The sequence below is a fragment of the Silurus meridionalis genome, chromosome 28 (genome assembly GCF_014805685.1).
Source record: "Silurus meridionalis isolate SWU-2019-XX chromosome 28, ASM1480568v1, whole genome shotgun sequence".
Lineage (NCBI taxonomy): Eukaryota > Metazoa > Chordata > Actinopteri > Siluriformes > Siluridae > Silurus > Silurus meridionalis.
In genome coordinates, this window is record NC_060911.1 from 1,297,501 (window position 1) to 1,317,500 (window position 20,000).

The 20,000-nt window shown below is 42.8% G+C and overlaps 1 protein-coding gene across 3 annotated transcripts in view; it reads right to left on the bottom strand.

Moving 5' to 3' along the window:
- tusc3 (tumor suppressor candidate 3) overlaps positions 1-20,000 on the bottom strand; it is a 32,983-nt gene that overhangs the window by 4,299 nt on the left and 8,684 nt on the right. For 2 of the 3 annotated variants that reach the window (XR_006924909.1, XM_046843466.1), the window contains exons 2-6: positions 17,764-17,933; positions 17,028-17,145; positions 16,386-16,526; positions 13,945-14,085; positions 11,432-11,521 (exon numbers count right to left, since the gene is read on the bottom strand). Coding sequence is in view for 2 of the 3 variants with exons in the window: in XM_046843466.1 (XP_046699422.1) it covers positions 11,432-11,521; positions 13,945-14,085; positions 16,386-16,526; positions 17,028-17,145; positions 17,764-17,933 (660 nt within the window). In the remaining variant the exon portion in view is untranslated. Of the gene's footprint in view, positions 1-4,785; positions 6,877-11,431; positions 11,522-13,944; positions 14,086-16,385; positions 16,527-17,027; positions 17,146-17,763; positions 17,934-20,000 lie in introns of those variants that run through there. The other variant, XM_046843467.1, reaches the window with a different exon arrangement.

A 20,000-nucleotide genomic window follows, 5' to 3' on the forward strand; every position in this document is an offset into this window, starting at 1 on the left:
ATCGCTCACAAGGTCGAAGGCTGTGACGAGAAGTTTGTTTAATGTCCATGTGGTTAAAGCTGTAGTGCAGTTTTCCAGAAAATACCTTTAATTCAATTCCTGACAGAGACACTGTGAGACACTGAGAGACACTGTGAGACACTGTGAGATTATGGGACACATTAACTGAGGGATACTGTGAGAGACTGTGAATGATTGATTTCAGTAAGACAGCTGAGAGAATAAGAGACAATAAGAGACTTTGAGAGACTATGAGACAATAAGAGAGACTATGAGACAACAAGAGACGGAATATAAGACAATAAAAGAGACTGTGAGATAATGTGAGACAATGAGAGAGAATGTGAGACAATTAGAGAAACTGTGAGAGAATGAGAGAAACTGTGAGAGAATTAGAGAAACTGTGAGAGAATGAGAGAAACTGTGAGAGAATGAGAGAGACTGAGATGCTAGGAAAGATTAACACTGTGAGAGACAGAAATAGAGACTATAAAACAATGTGCAAGACTCTGAGACAATGTGAGCGATTATGAGATGCTGTGAGACACTGTAATTGATCGTTGAAATGCAGTGAGGTGCTGTGAGACAGTGTGAGAGAATGTGAGACACGATGAGACACTGTGGTGCTGGAGTTCTCTCTCATTTAGTTATAATGTCGTCTAAAGTCCACATCCACCTTCACACTGTTCTCTGCAGCTCTTCACACCATTTATTCTGAACAACATGAATCACTCACACACACACACACACACACACACACACACACACACACGTTTCCTCTCAAGCAACTACTCAATTTCCATTTCATGATTGCTTGAACAAGGCCAGTCTTACATTGTTAGAATAATGAGCTCTCTCTCTCTCTCCTTTCTCTCTCTCTCTCTCTCTCTCCTTTCTCTCTCTCACTCACTCTCCATCTCTCTCTTACTTTCTGTTATTTTCTGCCCATCTCTCTCTCTCTGTGTTATTTTCTGCCCATCTCTCTCTCTCTCTCTCTCTCTGTGTTATTTTCTGCTCTCTCTCTCTCTCTCTGTGTTATTTTCTGCCCTCTCTCTCTCTCTCTCTGTGTTATTTTCTGCCCATCTCTCTCTCTCTCTCTCATTTTCTGCCCATCTCTCTCTCTCTCTCTCTCTCTCTCTCTCTCTGTGTTATTTTCTGCCCTCTCTCTCTCTCTCTGTGTTATTTTCTGCCCATCTCTCTCTCTCTCTCTCCTCTCTCTCTCTCTCTCTCTCTCTCTCTCTCTGTGTTATTTTCTGCTCTCTCTCTCTCTCTCTCTCTCTCTGTGTTATTTTCTGCCCATCTCTCTCTCTCTCTCTCTCTGTTATTTTCTGCCCATCTCTCTCTCTCTCTCTCTCTCTGTTATTTTCTGCCCATCTCTCTCTCTCTCTCTCTCTCTCCCTCTGTTTCCGGTGACTAAACAGCTGTAACCTCAGTGGTGTAAAATCGGATTTGGTGGAATGTTTCCGGACGAGTAAAACAATTCCCTGCTTGTGGGAAGTCGGATTTTTGGAAGCTCGAGCCAAACTGGCCAATTTTCAGCTTCACCACAGCAGATAACATCCTGCAGTGAGAAAGAAAGAGGAGAAAAGTGGCAGAATAAAGGGGAGGAAGAGAAAAAAGGAAAGAGGTCAGAAGAGAAGTAGTAAGAGGAAGAAAGGGGAAAAATGACAGGAGATGGGAAAGAATAACCGTGAGGACTGAGGAAGAGGAGAATAATAAAAGGAGGAGGTCACAGGTGCAGAAAAGACAAAGAAAGAGGGTAGAAGATGGAGAGAAAGATGAAGGAGTAGGAGAAAAAACAAGAAAGGGTAAGAGAAGGAGTGAAGGAGGAAGAGGCAGATAATGGAAAGAGAAGGAAGAGAAGAATAAGAAGAAGGATAAAGAAAACAGGAAGGAGACTGTCTGTGAAGGTGAGGAACTAAGAAAAGAAAAAGAGGTGAAGAAGGAGGAAGAGGCAAGGAAAGGGAAGAGAAAGAAAAGGAGGATAAGGTAAGAGAGAGGAAGATCGCAGAAAAGGAGAAGATGAAAAGGCAGATGAAGAGAAAAGAGTGAGGAAGAGGAGAATAATGAAAAGAAATTGAAAGGTAGATGGAGGAGAGGAAAGATGGAGAAAGAGGCAAGGGAAAGAGTGAAATGAAAAGAAGGAGGAAGTGAAGGAGGAAGAGATGAGGAAAATCAAAAGAAGAAAAAGAATGAGGAAAAGAAGGAATGAGAAAAAAGAAAGAGACGGAGGAAAAGAACGAATGAACTGGAAAAAACCTGCACTACAGAAAGTTCATCAACGCCTTCTGACCAATCAGAATTCAGATTTCAGCAGTAGATAAAATTGTTTTTTTTAATAAAATAAAAATTATATAATTAAATAAATAAATAGTCTATCGTTCTGGGAAAGATGAAGAGAGGAAGAGAAAGATAATGAACTCTCCCTCGTTCATTCAGCTTCTCTTCATCCTGCGCTTTCATTATTGTCACCCTGCGAGACTCTGCTGTTCGCCGTTTTCACTAATTAGGACTCCGAGATACATAAAGCTTCTGGACCTCTGTGTGTGTGTGTGTGTGTGTGTGTGTGTGTGTGTGTGTGTGAGAAAAGTGTGTACTCCAGGTTTCTCTCTTACACCAAGTTCCACATTTATTTAACGCTTCAGTTCACTGCTCAATTCCCTTCACTCTAACACACACACACACACACACACACACACACACACACACACACACACACACACACACACACACACTTCTTGGGCCAAACAAGTAAACATTTGTAAAGACGTTACAGAGCCAAAAAAATAGATAACGAATCCGAGGGGGAAAAAATAAACACGTTTATCCGTGTTCGGGTGCTGATTTTTCTGGCACAGGGGTGTGTGTGTGTGTGTGTGTGTGTGTGTGTGTGTGTCAGGATTTGCTAAACGATCCAAAAAACAGTCGAGCAAATCGAGCTGGCGAGGCTCCTGAAGAGTCGAGTACCAGAGCTTGAAGAAAGAAAAAAAACAAGAAAAAACCCCAAAAGGAAAAGAAGAAAGTCGGAACTTCTCTCATTTCATTACGGAGTTTAAATCCCAGCCGGGGGTCGAGACCCAACCAATTAATGTGGAGGAAGAAATAAATAACAAAAAAAACATCATCTTCGATGCTCAACTTGCTGCAGTAATGTGTTTGGATCTGAAAAATAAATCTCTTTTCATGCTTTCGGAAAGCTTCCCTGTAAGTGCCAAAACTTATGAGCGCCAGCCAGTCTGTTGATTTTCTTTTTGAAATCTGATAATCATGATCATGTCTGATCAGAACAAGGAGAAAAACCTTTATCAGGATCTACACCAGGATTTTTAGAGAAGGAGAAAAAGACAGGAAATGGAGGAACCAGGAAGGGAGTTAAAATACTACATAGAATCTGGAAGAACATGATGAGGAGCTACAAGAGGAACATGTAGATGAGAAAGAGGAGATGAACAAAAGGAGATTAACAAACTGGGAATCAAAAGCGAATAATGAATTATGAGACCAGGAAACTGGAGGTGAGAAAGGATGAAAACAGACATTTTGGAGGACAATAGAGAAGTGAGGAGCAGCATTTGAAACATAAAAATTCAGCTTTGGGAAGTCCCTGAGCAGCCATGTTGAGTGGATGTCCATGTTGAAGACCTTCCAGGTTCTCCAGGTAAGAAGTGTAATCTGAAGGAGAACTTGGGGAACTTGGACTTGGGGAGGCCTTCACGATGTTCCTCGAGACGAGCAGGAAAACCCGAGTTGAGTTTGTCTTGGTTCCCGTGTCAGAGGTGGGAAATTTCTGAGTTAAAAGATGAATAAATCATTGAATAGAGACAGACCCTGACTCGAGCGCTCGATTCTTCTCTTTTTCTTGGCCAAATTGATTTATCAGTCTAAAGTTGGTGCGATGATGAGGAACCTTCTGAGATATATGAAGTGTGGGACAGATTCCCCACAACCCTGTTCCTCAGGGTCTCCTGCGACGTCGCCTCGGGCGGAGTCGCAGATCACGAGGAAGAGGAAAGGTTGCGGATTCTTCGGCAGCATTCGGCTCATCCCACGTGTTAAATAGATTCAGACGGGTGTGAGATGAAGCCTGGGGTGCGCACACACACACACACACACACACACACACACACGCACGCACGTCCAGACGTCGTGATTTGCCGAACAGCTTTCTGCTTCCCGAGCGAGTTTGGATGTCCGCTCAGGCATGACGCCCGGAAGCGGCGCTCTCGCAGGCCCATGGAACGTAATTTCATGCAAATGTAGCGGCGAGTTTTTTTTGGAAATCAGGGTAATTTACTTCCTTTTTTTCTTTTTCTTCTTCTTCTCCTTCTCTCACTCTCTTCTGTTTTTTTAATTTCACACTCCAGCGCACAACCACAAACGATGACCGGGAGAGAAGACTCTCCGGTGGCGCCGGCGCTCTTCCTCGCGCTATTTATAGAGCGCAGACTCTTCAGACGAGGGAAATATTTACCGCAGTAAATAAAAACAGGGTTCGAGGTCGAGCAGGAGATGAAACCGGAGCAGGAGCCGAAACCGGAGCTGGAGCCCCGACACGTCTTTAACGTCTGCGCGGAAAAATATTACCTTGTGGAAAAGGGGGGGCGCAGTCACATCGGCACGTCCTTAAGGAATTAATTAGGGATAAAACCGAGCGGATGATTAGTGTTCGAATATGAGCGTGTCGGCGTTTTTTTTTTCATGACATCATCACAGCTCTCCAACAGGAGTTAGATTACTGTGTGGAAAAATAATACAAATAAACAATAAAGAAAGTAATGGCACCCCTGGTTTACACAAATGATTTATTATATTGCAATGTCTATTGATTCTTGTGTTCACACATACAATTTAAACACCACTACGGAGAAACGAACACATGAACGAATGAATTCACTTACATTAGCCATATGGTCGACTTTGTCTCTTCCAATTATGTTAAATAAAATGAGTTTTATTCTCGTTTAATTTCTCGGATTTTCCCAGGATTGGTTATTTTGTAGCGTATCGGTTTTGGACTTTGGATCAGAAGTTGAATCGCAGCCACACCGTGTTGCACCTTCTGAGTTCCCACAGACACGCTGAACCTCAGTCAGCAATTCTTTGACTTCTAAAAGCATTCTGAAAGACCTCGGGGTTGATTGTAAAGGCTTTTCCATCGGCGTGGGGATGAAACCGGATGCATCCTGGGACCGGAGCAGTTTCGGAGAGGGGCGTCTGCGCTCAGGGATCAGCAGCATCGTTAGCGGTTTGTTTACGACACTGCGCTTGATGCTCGCACCTGAATAATTCATAACGCGAGTCCTGCTCCGTGATGTCAGAGAGCTGAAAGACTTCCAAGTAGAAGAATAAGGCGGGCAGGGATTTTTTGGCGAGGGCATGGCAACCCGGCTAAGCGCTCGTGCAAATCAATCTCCGATTGTTCACAAACAACAGAAGAGACACGACGGACCCTTTTATAACGATTTCTAGCGCATTAGCCTTTCGCGGCTTCGCCGTAATTGTCATTCCGCAGAGCTCGGCTCTTGTTCATCCCGTTTTTTTTTTTTCCCCTCTTTCCTTTCCTCCCTTTCGACAGTTTCAAATTTAATGGATGAGACGAGAGCCGGCTCGACTCTGCTCTCTCAGGAAGACGAGTGGAGGAGAAATGTGCGCTAGACGGAGGTTTTTGGTGCATTTGTCGCACTTTTAAAGCAGGACTTCCCCCTGTGGAGACGTTAAAGACGGTGGTTATTAAGCGCTTATGATTAATGATGTTGGTGGAGGTAAAGCGCGTGATATTTGCGTTGTAGAATTTTAAGTGCTTCTGGGAAACATCACGGCTGCCATTTCGTTCCTTTCGGGCAGAAATCGCATCTGTAATTGTTATTGTGGTTAATAAATGGATGTCGAACGACTTCCTTGATCTTTTCCGTCTGGGTTTTATTTTCTAACGGTTTGTGAATATTCATAAAGGAGTCAGGAGGCGACGTCGTGGAACATCGTAGCTGCTACATGAAAAAAATATCATAAGTGATGATGAATTTATACCCGTTATCGGAGTTAGCATACTCGGTGAAATTAGCTTGACATTTTCCATCATGGGCCTTGATGCACAATTCCAAAGGTTTGATACATACAAGTATCGGAACACCGGAAGTTTCCACCCAGATGTGCTTCCCACAAAGTTGGAGGCACACAAATGTATCGGAAGTCTTTGGATGCATTTCGTGCATGAAAGATCTGCTTTTCCATGGGGTGTTCCTGCTTTAGAGCTCCAACTCTAACACCTTTGGGATGAATTTTTAATGCTGACTGCACTCCAGGAACCTCTTTAGGAACCTACATTAGTTCCTAACTTTACTAATGCCCTTGTGGATGACTGGCTCTCCACAAAATCTGGTGGAGCATCTTCCCTGGAGAGTGGAGCTCATTCTAACAGGGAATGGAGACTGAATGTGGACTGGGATGTTCAAAAAGAAGCACAAAGCAATCTCATGGTCAGGTGTCCACAAAGTGTGTCTGGTACTTTTAGGTCTGATACAAAAAAAGATCTAATTCTAGGTTGACATTGTTCTCCCAACTTTGCACTGTTACCATGGTGATTACTGGTGTGCATCCTTCTGCTGTTTTATCTTTGTAGTGGAAGTAAGAACAGTTTTTAACACGGATGAAGCGTTCTCCTCTCCCATATGTTCTTTTTCCCCGCATCATGTTCTGCAGCATAAGAGTCATGAAGGTGCAGATGGAGTGTGAGGCGGCTCCTGAGAGCTCCACCATGTTCGGGTGGCAGATGGTGCGACACTCCCTGACGCCTCATCAACACTAAACTGCGCACCAGCACATGGGGAAATGTGGAGAAGAAAGTTTCACCCCAGCAGCAGTTACAGAGAGACGTCCCTGGTCAAAGAGAGAAACAAACTAGAATCACTTACAAAACTTTTTCTCTACAGAAGATCAGACGCGAACGAACCGTGAGCTCCCGCAGACTTAACACCAGCCGCCAAACACACGCTTCCAGTCGGAGTCAAAAGCTTTCAGCTCTCGGGTATCAGCATAGTTCCTTCTTCTGTTACTGATAGGAACCGGAAGGAGAACTGATCATTTTTATTATTATTATCATGATTGTTAGAACCTGCTGTTTAAAGAACTCATCACTAGGGCGGCGATCGTGTATGATATTTTTCATAAACAGCTCCGCTTCTTCAAGACCTGGAATGGTAGCAGCAGATCCTTGAAGTCCGGTAAGATATGAGGTGGAACCTTCATGGATAGACTTTCCAACAGACGCTTGATCGGGTAGAGAACTCTAGATCACGAGCAAACACCTTGAGCTTTGTTATGTTCCTTGAACTTACTTTCCATTCCGGTGCCAACTCTTCCTCAAGAAAAGCCATTCCCATGCACTTAACCATCAATGTGACTGATCAGACCAGGCCACCTTCTTCCATAGTCCAGTTCTGATGCTCATGTGTCCACTGTAGGAGCTTTGAGTGGTGTACAGAAGAGGTCAGCATGACCACTACGAGGCGTGGAGTTTTGACTTCTGTCTATCACTGAGCCTTGAGCGTCCATGGTCTACCAGTTCTCCTTCACTTTGTGTAGGATCTAACCCCTGCATACCAGCAGGAGCTTGGTAGGGTTTTATTAGAGTAAAGAATAAAGAGGAGGAAAAACCCTGCCCAGGATTGCCAACATGACAGCGTGTGAGAAGACAGCAGAGAAGAAGCCCAGCCCTGAGCTTATTCTCACAATCACCTCAACGCTTATCCAATGGGAAATGGGTCAGATCTGCTCCAGGAGAGGTTAAACTGTTCCACCTTAGTCCGCGTTTACTTCCTAGGGTATTTGTGTACCGAGGAATCACGCTAACAGTTTTGAGATCACCCCTCGTCAAACCCTTAGCGCTTTCAAAAGTTGACTTTTATAAAAAAAACTGCTGTAAAGTTGAGAGATGTTTAATCACGTATCCTGTGAAAGTTGCTGCTCAGCGGCGAAAGTGTGGATGGTTTCACATGGACGCACTAAAGATTTCTTGCATCCGGGGCTTTGAGACGGTGTTGAATCTTCACACGCATACTGAACATCATCTTCACACACTCGGTGATGTCTGTCTTTTCCACCTTCGCACACTGATGATTATGGACCAACGTAATGACGGGGTAAAGGTTCATTAGAAGAAACTACTAATGACACTGACACAACCACTGACATCATCACTAACACTACTGATACCACTAACACTACTACTGACCCCACTAACACCACTACTGACCCCACTAACACCACTAACACTACTACTGACACCACTAACACCACTGCTGGCACCACTAACACTACTGACACCACTACTGACACCACTAACACTACTACTGACACCACTAACACCACTGCTGGCACCACTAACACCACTGCTGGCACCACTACCACTACTGACACCACTACTGACACCACTAACACTACTGACACCACTACTGACACTATTACTTACACCACTAATATCGCCTTCTAAAACTACTGACACCACTAACACCACTACTGACCCCACTAACACCACTACTGACCCCACTAACACCACTACTGACCCCACTAACACCACTATTGGCACCACTAACACCACTGACACCACTAACACTACTACTGACACCACTAACACCACTAACACCACTACTGACCCCACTAACACCACTATTGGCACCACTAACACCACTACTGACACCACTAAAACCACTACTGACACCACTAACACCACTGACACAACTAACACCAATCCTGACACCACTAACACCAATCCTGACACCACTAACACCACTACTGACACCACTACTGACACCACTATTGACACCACTAAAACCACTACTGACACCACTGACACCACTAAAACCACTACTGACACCACTACTGACACCACTAAAACCACTACTGACACCACTAACACCACTACTGACACCACTAACACCACTAACACTACTGACACCACTAACACCAATCCTGACACCACTAACACCACTACTGACAACACTATTGACACCACTACTGACACCACTAACACTACTGACACCACTAACACCAATCCTGACACCACTAACACCACTATTGACACTATTACTTACACCACTAATATCACCTTCTGATACCACTGCCACGAATGCTGAAACCACTACTGACACTACTACTGATTATATTTTGATACCACTGACACTACAGACACTACTGATACTCCTGACATCACTACTTATAGCACTCACAGCTCTACAGACACCACTACTAAGACCAACACTGACCCCACTACTGATTGTACTTCTGAAACCACTAACACTACTGCTGCAACTGCTACTGACTCCACAAACATTGATATTGATACCACTGACCCCCACTACTGACACCACTGCTGGTTGTACTTTTAATACTACTGACAAAACTACTGACACCACTATCACTACTGATTGTACTTATCCCATGGACACCACTACTGAGTGAACTGTAAATACCACCAATTACAGAGACGAGTACTGAAACCACTACTGATGCCACGAGTACCTATACCACTGACACTGCTCCTGACACTACTGACCATAAATCTGAATATTACCTGAGTGAATTCTTAAGGTAAACATTTCTCAATTATTTTCCAAGTTGTGTCATGTGTACTAACGTTCCCATCGATTTTATTCTAGCGATCTTATTTTATTCCTGTTACGCCTTTGATCTGTGCTGAACCCCATGTTCTCATTTAAGACTGAGTTCAGCCGAGTCAGCATGCGCTGGATCAAGTGTTATTCTACCAGCAGCTGAATGATGAGTGTGTAATCCAGGCTGAGAAGTCGGACGCGTGTTTTTATTCACTGACGTCACTGAAAAGCGAGTTCAAATAAAACCAAAGAAGCCCAACATTCAGCCGTTTGATGGTCCAGTGCGATGATTCATGTCTCAGAAAGTGGAAAAAAAAGGGAGCGCTCGCGAGTCCGTATCGATCCGGATGTAAATCCTGCGGTGCTAAAAAAAATAAACAAATAAATAAACAAATAAAAAAAACTCTCGTAAGGTTTTAACGCGCCTCCTAATTTAATCTCTGCGCTACGACTTTGTAGCTACGGGTCGGCTTCGCGACGCCGGCGTCAATTCCAATGCCGCCCCTAAATCTCGGACAGTAAAAGTCAACGGCGGAGTCCCAGCGGGAGTTTCAGTGAAAGGAGAACGTGGAGGAGCAGGATTTCGCTCCGGCAGCTTTTTATCCTCTTATTTATCGTGTATTAATTAAAAGACTCGGATTCAATTGTTTTATTGACCGGATCGCTGACACACAAACTCCTGTGGGACAAGGACAAAGAAAAGAGAAAGGGAGTTATTACATTCCTGAGTGTGTGTGTGTGTGTGTGTGTGTGTGTGTGTGTGTGTGTGTGTGTGTGCAGAAGCGTGCGTTGTTAAACTTCGACACTGCTGACAAACGCTTCAAAGTGTTGTTCAATATTTACACAATTGTATGCGCTGGCAGTTTTGCTTGAAATAAAAGTTTATTTTCTGCAGTGGCATTGAAAAGTTCTCCAGAGCTGCAGGCTCCAAACTCCACCTCCACATACAGTACACACTACACAACCATCGCACACTAGCAACTGCTCTTCATATCTTCACTAAGTCCATGTTTCTCAGATCCTCCCACCATTCCAAAGATCTCCTTTTGTGAGATCCTCAGATCCATCTACAATTCCTTGAAGCCATTCCTGCAGCTATTCCAACTCATTCGGACCCATTCAACATTCCATCTGAATATCCCCAGATCCTTAGTCAGAGCTTCTGATCCAGCCTTCAAACCATCCAGACACACAAGTCTCCTGATCCATACAGAGATCCTCAGATTCGCTCTAATATTTTATTCAGATCCATGCAGCAATCTTCAGAAATGGACCAAATTCCTCAGCCGCATTCCATCATTTATTGAAACTCAAATGCAGCCTCTCAGATCATCCGAAGATCTTACGGTCCTTCTACGGTGCTTCGGATATGTTTTCATGAAATCTTGAAAACCATCCGGAGTTCCACTGAGCCATCATGAAAGCTTTAGATCCAACCTCAGATTCCTTATGTGGTTCTTTAAGATCTCACTGAAGGTTCTGATGTACATTTTGAGATCTTTAAATCCAGCAAACTTCAGGTCTATCCGGGATTCCTTCAGCCCTTTGATTGATCCGGAGGTTCCTTTGCTCAGGGATTCGCAGATCAATTCGGGCTTTTTCTCAAATCCTTCCATTTGTTATTCTAATTTAAAATAATGGTCTTGTCTCAGGATTGTGAACGTTGCAGGTTCTCTGAACGTTCTCGCGCTGACTGAACGTTAAACAAACAAAACGCTTAACAAACGCATTCTTGGAGCTCAGTATGAAAGCAGGTTTGAAGCTTCACTGTGTCTGATGGTTTACCTGAGAAAAAAACCCACAACAACGTGGACCGAACTCACCACTTGGCCATTCTGCGGGTTTTTGTGGGCATATGGAGGACCACGGATGTGATTCCACATCTGTCCGGAGGTCATAGCGAACACCACGCACTAGAAAGGAAGAAAAGGGAGAGAAATAAATATCTGAAACATGTCAAAAGATAGCAGAAGCAGTCAACAAACGCAGTGGTGCGCAGAGAGGCGGCAATTTACCACTTTAACCGATTTAACCTGGAAATGGACACCTTTAAAGCAGCCCTCAAACTCCAGTTCTACTGATCGCATCTGGAAAAACTATGATCAGATACAAATGAAGTGGCCTTGAGGGAGCCGCCGCACCGGTACAACTCAATTCAGTGTTATTCAGATGCCGCTTTAACAACAGACACTTTTCCAAAACTCCACACAAACATACTGCAAATAGAACTGAGGAGGGAGGAGCCAGTGGTGAGGGAAAAGAACCAGACTCAAACAGGAACCCAGCTTCATCCTCAACACAATTTCTATTCATTATAGTTCCATCATTGTCGAGGTTATGACCTTTTTACTGATCGAGACTCGGGCGACGCAGGGCCTTAGACTTATGATCAACCACAGTAACCTCATGGATCATGGATAACTAGACTTTGGAACTCTCAGATTTCCGAGAGAACAAATGAGATACAGTGAAAAGTGTGGAAACACCTCAGCTTTTAGGGTTTTTGGGGAACCTGCACGTTCCATTTGTTTATATGCGACGAAAAAGGAAAAACACACAAATAGACTGGAAGAAAGTGCTGTGGAGTCCCAATGGGATGTTTTAGTGGTATTTCTGAGCGGTTCTTCTGAGCAGTTCTTCCGAGCAGTTCTTGAGCAGTTCTTCTAAACGGTTCTTGAGCAGTTCTTCTGAGCAGTTCTTCTGAGCGGTTCTTCTGAGCGGTTCTTCCAAACGGTTTTTTTCGAGCGGTTCTTCTGAGCGGTTCTTCTGAGCGGTTCTTTCAAGTGGTTCTTCTGAGCGGTTCTATCAAGTGGTTCTTTTGGGGCAGCACTTTCAGGTGGTACTTTTGGCCTGTACGCTGCACCGTTGTTGATTATTTTCCTACACCACACCACTTGATGGATTTTTCCCTTAGGCCTTGAGAAATCACTCCCTACTCCTTGACTACACGGTGTTTTATTTCTCACTTCCAAACAAAGGTTTCAGCATTAATCCTGAAGCGAATCGACACAAAATCACAGGAAATCTTTTTAATAAAAGAGAAATGAAGCTGCCTGAGTCCTGAAACCTGGTGTGTGAACCAGTCTGACATGAACACATTATTTTTTAATGAACAGCTTCTGGAAGTCGTCTCAGACTTTTTGACTCTCCTGGAGACAAAGATGGTGACGGTGTGAGAAAAGAAAACAGAGAGAGAGAGAGAGAGAGAGAGAGAGAGAGAGAGAGAGAGATATTGATGTGATCCTCTTAGACTGTAGAATCCATAGCAGAGCCTCGTCCTGTAATCAATACGCCGAATAACAAACTTCAGCCGGTGAAGTGCAGAAGATCTCACGCCTGGCTTTCTTTTTCCCCCTGAAATAAATATCGATAGCGTACGGCGAGAGCGTCGTTTGTTACGACATCCTTGGCTGCATTAAGATCGGTGCGCGTGCTCCCGAATCCTTAATTCGCCGCATGTTGGGGCGCGATGCGCTCGATACGGCCTCGCCACACGCCGCAACGTAGCGCCGCTGCTTTTACAGGCATCGATTCACTTCCTTTAAGCAAAACTTCCCGCTCGATTCCGACATCTTTAATGATTATTTAAAGCGTGCGCCACGTCGGCCGGACCTTTTGTCTCTTCGGGGGTATTTCTGGCTGCTGTGAAATCTCTAAATATTTCGTCGCTGAAGTGGAACTGACCTTTCCAACACTAACACCAATTAATAACCTGCATTCTTCCAGAGTGTGATCATGGATTTGGGATGAGACGCTCGGAAACCCGTTTCTCCTGCTTACTAACATCTCTGGAACATTTTCAGTCAAAAGATAAAGAGATCGAGCGCTAGTGCAAGAAAAACTTCAGAATAGACACCAAAATCAGAGCCTATGATTTCTGCTTTTTAAACATCCATCTACTCCACATTTAGTCCAAACTCCCTCCTATAGTAACCTCTATTCTACAGAGAAGATGTTCTGCTAGATTTTGTGGAGATATATTCAGCCATATAGGTGTTAGTAAAGTCAGGTACTGATGTAGGTTCCTGAGGAGGTTCCTGGGGTGCAGTCAGTGTGAAATATTCATCTCAACGGTGTTTAATAGGGTTTATAGCTCTATAGCAGGAGATCTTCCACATCTTCCAATCTGTGGAATGCAGATCTTCATGGAGCTGGCTTTGTGCACAAGAGCATTGTCATGCTGGAACAGGTTTGGTGTCTCGAGTGAAGGGAATTTTTATCTATTTATAAATGTAACTACACATAGATATAAAGTGCTAAATCGACAAACCGCTGCTATGTAAAAGGAATAGAGTTGAATGAAGGTATTTAGACTCCGATTAAAAACGCTGCTTACCAAAGCAGCCATGGCCCAGCCCGTTTTGTTGTAGATGAACTCCAAGTTGTTCCTGCGCAGGTAGAGAAGACCTCCGACCAGGGATACCAGCAGCGCCAGAGCGATCGTACCCGAGTAATTTGGGGGCCTAAAGACGCGGATCTGCAGAAAAACAAAACATCAGGTTTCCGAGCTCTTCACCAACAGAGATTACACCTGATTACTGTAAAAAGGCGACACGTCACGTGTGAAAAATTGACGTGATAATGAAAACGGACAACCTGGATGTATATTTTGTTCTTTTAAGTATCACAGTAAAGATGAAGAACTGAGAACCTTCATCCAACCAATTATTAAACAACAATATACCAATACACAGACACACACATTCATGTTCATTCCGCTGCTCTGCTCTGATCCTCGTCTCTCAAAACAGGCAAGAAAACCGAGTCGTTATCCTGGTCTTGATTTAAAATAAAATACTTCTGCAGGTCTGTGATGGATTTCACAGTTAAAATTATCATTTGAAAATGATTGTTTGTATTCAGGCAGCTTCACCAACACCACAATAACATCAAAGGGATCAAAACAAATGCATGTATGCTGTTTTTTTTTCTCCTTTGAAATTAATTACATTTTTTTTTACTTATTTTTTATTCATGGCATCCCTTTTATATTAGTCAATTTATATTCAATCAGAATAAGAATTTTTAAGTTCTTAATTTCTACTTATTTAACACAATATTAATTTTCCAAAATGAATCTTTTTTTTATGTAAAATAGGAAAATTAATTAAAAAAAACTGCAATAATTTAATTATAAAGTACAATATTAATAGCACTGTATACAACAAATCTGTTTATAGCACCATGACCGGGTACTAAGCACTATTTACCGTTTCGGCTTGTTTCCTTGTTGAACAGCACCCATTTGATTTTTTTTTTTCAGCAGCATAGACAAATACCACAGCAGCTTTTAATTTTTCAGCACCATGGACAGGTAGCACAGCACACGTTTCACTTCACTTCACTTCACGTTTCATTTCTTCAGGACCATGGACAAGTACCACAACGCCCTTTTCTTTTGCTTTAGCACAATGGACAGGCCCTACAACAGCCGATTCACTGTTTCAGCACCATGGACAGGCACAAACAGCAGCCTATTTTCACTGTTCAGGACCATGGTCAGGCACTACAGCAGACTTTTCACTGCTTCAGCACCGTGGACAGGCACTACAGTGACCTTTTCATGTTTTCAGCACCATGGACAGGTACCGCAGAAGTCTTAAAAGGCCACGTATTATTATTTTTTCTTTCCTGTTTTCTTGTGATCTCGACATAATGAGTAGCTTTGTCATTATCACGACTTTTTGACATAAACATTGTTTCCTCAGGATCAGCACTTCAACGTATTCAGCATAAGAGCATGTTCTTCAGGCAGCATCATGGATCATAACCATAACCATTTGTGGCAGCACTGCAGGCTTTTCAGCACTATAGACAGGAACTACAACAAACCACCCCACCCTTCCACAATTCCCACAACAACATTGACAAATACTTTAAAAGTTCATTTAAAAATAGCCATTGAATAAATTAATATTGATTCTACCATCACCATATCTTTAGGTCATCCCAAGGTGACATATCTACATCCATATTAGATCTAAATCAGCCTCAAACCCAAATCACATCATCATGAGCTCAACAAAAACATGTTTCTTTGATGTATATGATGCAGGATACTGAAAATAGGAAGTGAGGTCATATCTCAGCAACGGCTTGATATCCTGGCCTCAAATTTAGCATGTCTCCATGGAAACGAGTGCTGATGGTCAAACTGATGTTTCTTCTTCCTCTGTGACTAAGGGACAAAAATTCTTGGGCCCCATAATCGCTGCTTGGAGTTATATTAAAAATCAAAGCTGTTCAGAAGCAAATCAGTAAAACCTCACTTCACTGCTTTACTCATTATTAATAAAATCCCTGTGATGTTTAGGCTGCACTATTGTGTGTGTGTGTGTGTGTGTGTGTGTGTGTGTGTGTGTGTGTGTGTGTGTGTGTGTGTGTGTGTGTGTGATTGTATTAAGATTAAAGGGAAAGTGCGATTGTAAGAGCCGAGACAAGAAAAAAAGCCTCTCGTAATCCACTCCTACTTTCATGTTCATCCCAGACGTGATGCTGAGCTCTGGCCTCCGCTCATCCCTCCATCCCTTCGTCTTTCTATCTCTCCATACTTCACATATATAATCTCCCTCTTCTTTAATTTTCTCTCCTTTAATTTCTCCTTCATCTGTTCATTTCTCCTTGTTCTATTCTTACTTCACTCTTTTTCTCCTTCGTGCCCTGTCCTCCTCGTCTTGCCTTCTCTTTCTCCTTCATGTTACTTCTTAGTAGCTTCAAGCCATGCACTTTCTTGTGTGTGTGTGTGCGTGTGTGTGTGTGTGTGTGCGTGTGTGTCACCTGTACATCAGTGCGGTCGTGGATCCACTTTGCCAGCTGCTCAGAAGCGAAGCCGATCCTCTGCAGGTCGAAGGTGTCGGCTCGCTTCGGCTTCCCTTTAGCCGGGAAGTGCATGAAGGTGGGAGCAGAGTTCATATTCAACTTCAGGGAGGGAGAGAGAGAGGGAGGGAGGGAGAGAGAGAGAAAGGGAGGGAGGGAGGGAGGGAGAGAGGAGAAAGGGAGGGAGGGAGGGAGGAGAGAGAAAGAGAGAGGAGGAGGTGAGAGGTGGAAGGAGAGAAAAAGTGAAATAAAGAAAGTGAGAGAAAGAGTGACGGACAGAGAGAGAGAATGAGACACAGAGGGTGAGACAGAGAGAATGAGAGAGACAGAGAGAGAATGAAAGACAGACAGTGAGACAGAGAGAATGAGAGAGATAGAGACAGTTAATGAGAGAGACAGAGAGAAACTCATAAGATAAAACTTTCCAAATGACACTTTAATTTACCCAAAGCGTAAAATCTTTAAAAAAGAAAAATGGAAGAAAAGAAAACAAGAGAAAAATAAGAATATTTATATATTGAAATAAACCTTCACGTTATAAACTAATGCACCTGCACACTAACATACTGTGATACAGTTATTCTGATCCAGGTGTGTGTTTACCTGCTGAAAGACGTCGGCCCCTTCATCGTAGTCGACCACAGTGAAGAAGAGTCGGTTGGAGAAAGCAGATGAGTAACGCCATGAGTTCGCCAAGACCTGATACTCCTCATTTGCCTGTCTGTGAGAGAGAGAGAAAACACAGAGAAAAGAAAGCATAGAGAAATGGAGAGACAGAGATGAAGAGATGGAAAAAGTGGTGGTTTCTAATTATCTGTCCATCCGTGAAGGAGAGGAAGTCTGACAACCTTCTGCTCGTTACTCTGAAACATCAACAGCCAACACACTAATAAACAAATTGAAAGCTTTTATTTCCCCCACATGGGTGTGATGTTCTGACATTCTGATGTGTTCACACACACACACACACACACACAAACAAACACACACACACGCACACACACACACACGCAAACACACACACACACACTTGATCTTCACTTCTGATGTTTTCCTGATGAATAGAGATCTGAACTAATGCAAAACTTACAGTATTTCGGTCAGTTTATTTGCTGTAAAAAATTATTAACACACAACCTTACACACACACACACACACACACACACACACACACACACCCTTACAAACTAACACACAATTCTCCTGGAGCAGTAACGTCAGTGCATCAGAACACACTCAAATTACTTAGGCTGCACATTTCTATATTACTTCACATTAATAATGTTAGTGTGTGTGTGTGTGTGTGTGTGTGTGTGTGTGTGCGTGTGTGTGTGTGTACCTGCAGACAGAACACTGTCTCTGAGGCTGCAGTGCCGTGAACATGACGATGACAGAGTAGTTTCTCGGCGGCGCTTTAACAAAACGACGAAACTTCTCTCCGTTCATCCTGATCACCGAGCGCCGAGAGCTCCACTCCATCATCTGCTCCACCTTCTCCACCAGCATGTTCTTCACACACAGGAGAAGATAACAGATTAGACCTCAGATAATTAGAGCTTTATCAAGTACCACAACACCGTGTTAGTGACAGAAGAAGACCAGACCAGTCAGAAAAGACTTTTCATCACAGCTTTACATTCAATTACACTGAAAAATACAGAAGAATTATAATAATATGAATCAAAAATATCCTGCCAGGTTTTGGGATCATGAACACAGCATTATAGCGACAAAAATAAATCTGATATGTGATAAATGTGATATTGATTTTATACAACAGTTCAATAAACAAGATATTAGTATTAAGAGACTTGTGTTTTTTGACACACTGCCTGTTTTTGCTCAATTTCACAAAAAACAAAAAACAAAAAAAAAAACAAGAACTGTTTCGCATCTCTGAGCAACATCACGGTGTTTCGTTTCTGAATGAATCATCAGTTTAAAAGACTCGGTTCAATCGCAATTACTCACTTATTAACAGACTTGCAGGTTTTACTCCACATTTATAGTATTTTCTCATTTTTCAATCATTTTAAATATCAGTATTCACTATTTCATGTTTACAATTTCAAAACATTTTAATTTATTTATGCATTTGTAACATTACTAGTGCATTAAACAGTGTGTAAATACATTCAAATGCCACTTTACATGCAGCTTTTCCTCTGCATTGCAAATATTAATTTTGTTGATAGGGATTTCATTTGCTTGGTAACAGCCACAATGTCTTCTAATTCTAACTGTCTGATTAAATGTAAGAATTTTATTTAAAAGATGATGCACACAGATTTATGAAGGTAAAAAAACAGATCTATTAATATCTGTGTCACTGTTGTAAACCGACATACAGAATATAAAGAATGTTAAAGCTTTTAGGAGGCAGCTGTCCATGGTCCTTAAGGTTCTAGCACAATTACATAATTATCGGTAAAATAAAACAATAAATAAAAAAAGAGAGATTATTTTTGTGAACATCACACACCCCTAGTTTCAAGCATTCATAATTCTTTCACTAATGTTTGCGAGGCAGAAATGGTGCTTGACAAATTTAATAACGACTGGAGAAAATCTGAAAGCGTGGTTTTAAAAAAAATGGGGTGATGGGGTGTGGCTCAAATGAAGGGAATTCAGACCTTTAAGAACTTGTACCATGCATCCAAACTTATTGATCATAGCCATACTCCTTATTGAGGCCCAAATTTGACTCTGATGGTGAAGCAGGAGCTTTGGCAAAAATTGGCCCAAATTAGGTCCAATAAGTTCTTTAAACCCCACGCAATTCTTCTTCTTCTGGGGTCACCGCAGCAGATCATTCGTCTCCATACCACTCTGCTCTCTACATCTGCCTCTTTTAAACCAACCACCTGCATGTCTTCCATCACCACATCCATAAACCTCCTCCTTGGCCTTCCTCTTTTCCTCCATATTCAACATTCTTCTACCGATGTACCCCATGTGTCTCATGACTACATGGTCACATGTGCACATGACCAAATCATCTCAATCGCTCCTTTCACCTTGTCTCTTAAAAGTCCTACATTTACTGATAAACTCTTTTCTAATCCTGTCCCTCCTCGTCACTCCTGATGACACTCCAGCTCCGCCTTCAGCTCCGCCTCCTGTCTTATTGGCAATGCTGCTTTCTCTAAAAATGTACAACACAGCAGGTCTCACCACCTTCTTATAAACTTCCTTTCACTCTTGCAGATACCCTTCTCAACTCAACCAGAAGAAGAACAAGATGAAAAAGAAAAGAAAGAAGGAGGACGAATAACTGCAGGGTGCTGAAAGGGTGCCTTTGGTGCTTGAGCCCCTGCTAATAATAGCAGAGAAGCGAGTTAGCATTTGAAAACCGTTTTGCTTTGGCGAGCCAGAGAACTTGATCGGAACTGAAAACAGAAGAGAAACTCTAACACGTCGACCCCGAGGCCTGGACTCTCCATCTGTCCTTGTCTGTATCATCATCACCATCACGTCCTTCTCCATGTGGCAATGATTTCACACAAATTCACTTGTTCTCATGCTCAGATGGTGCCAGCGCTCGACTTGGCAACGGTGACGGAAAGAAAGAAAAAA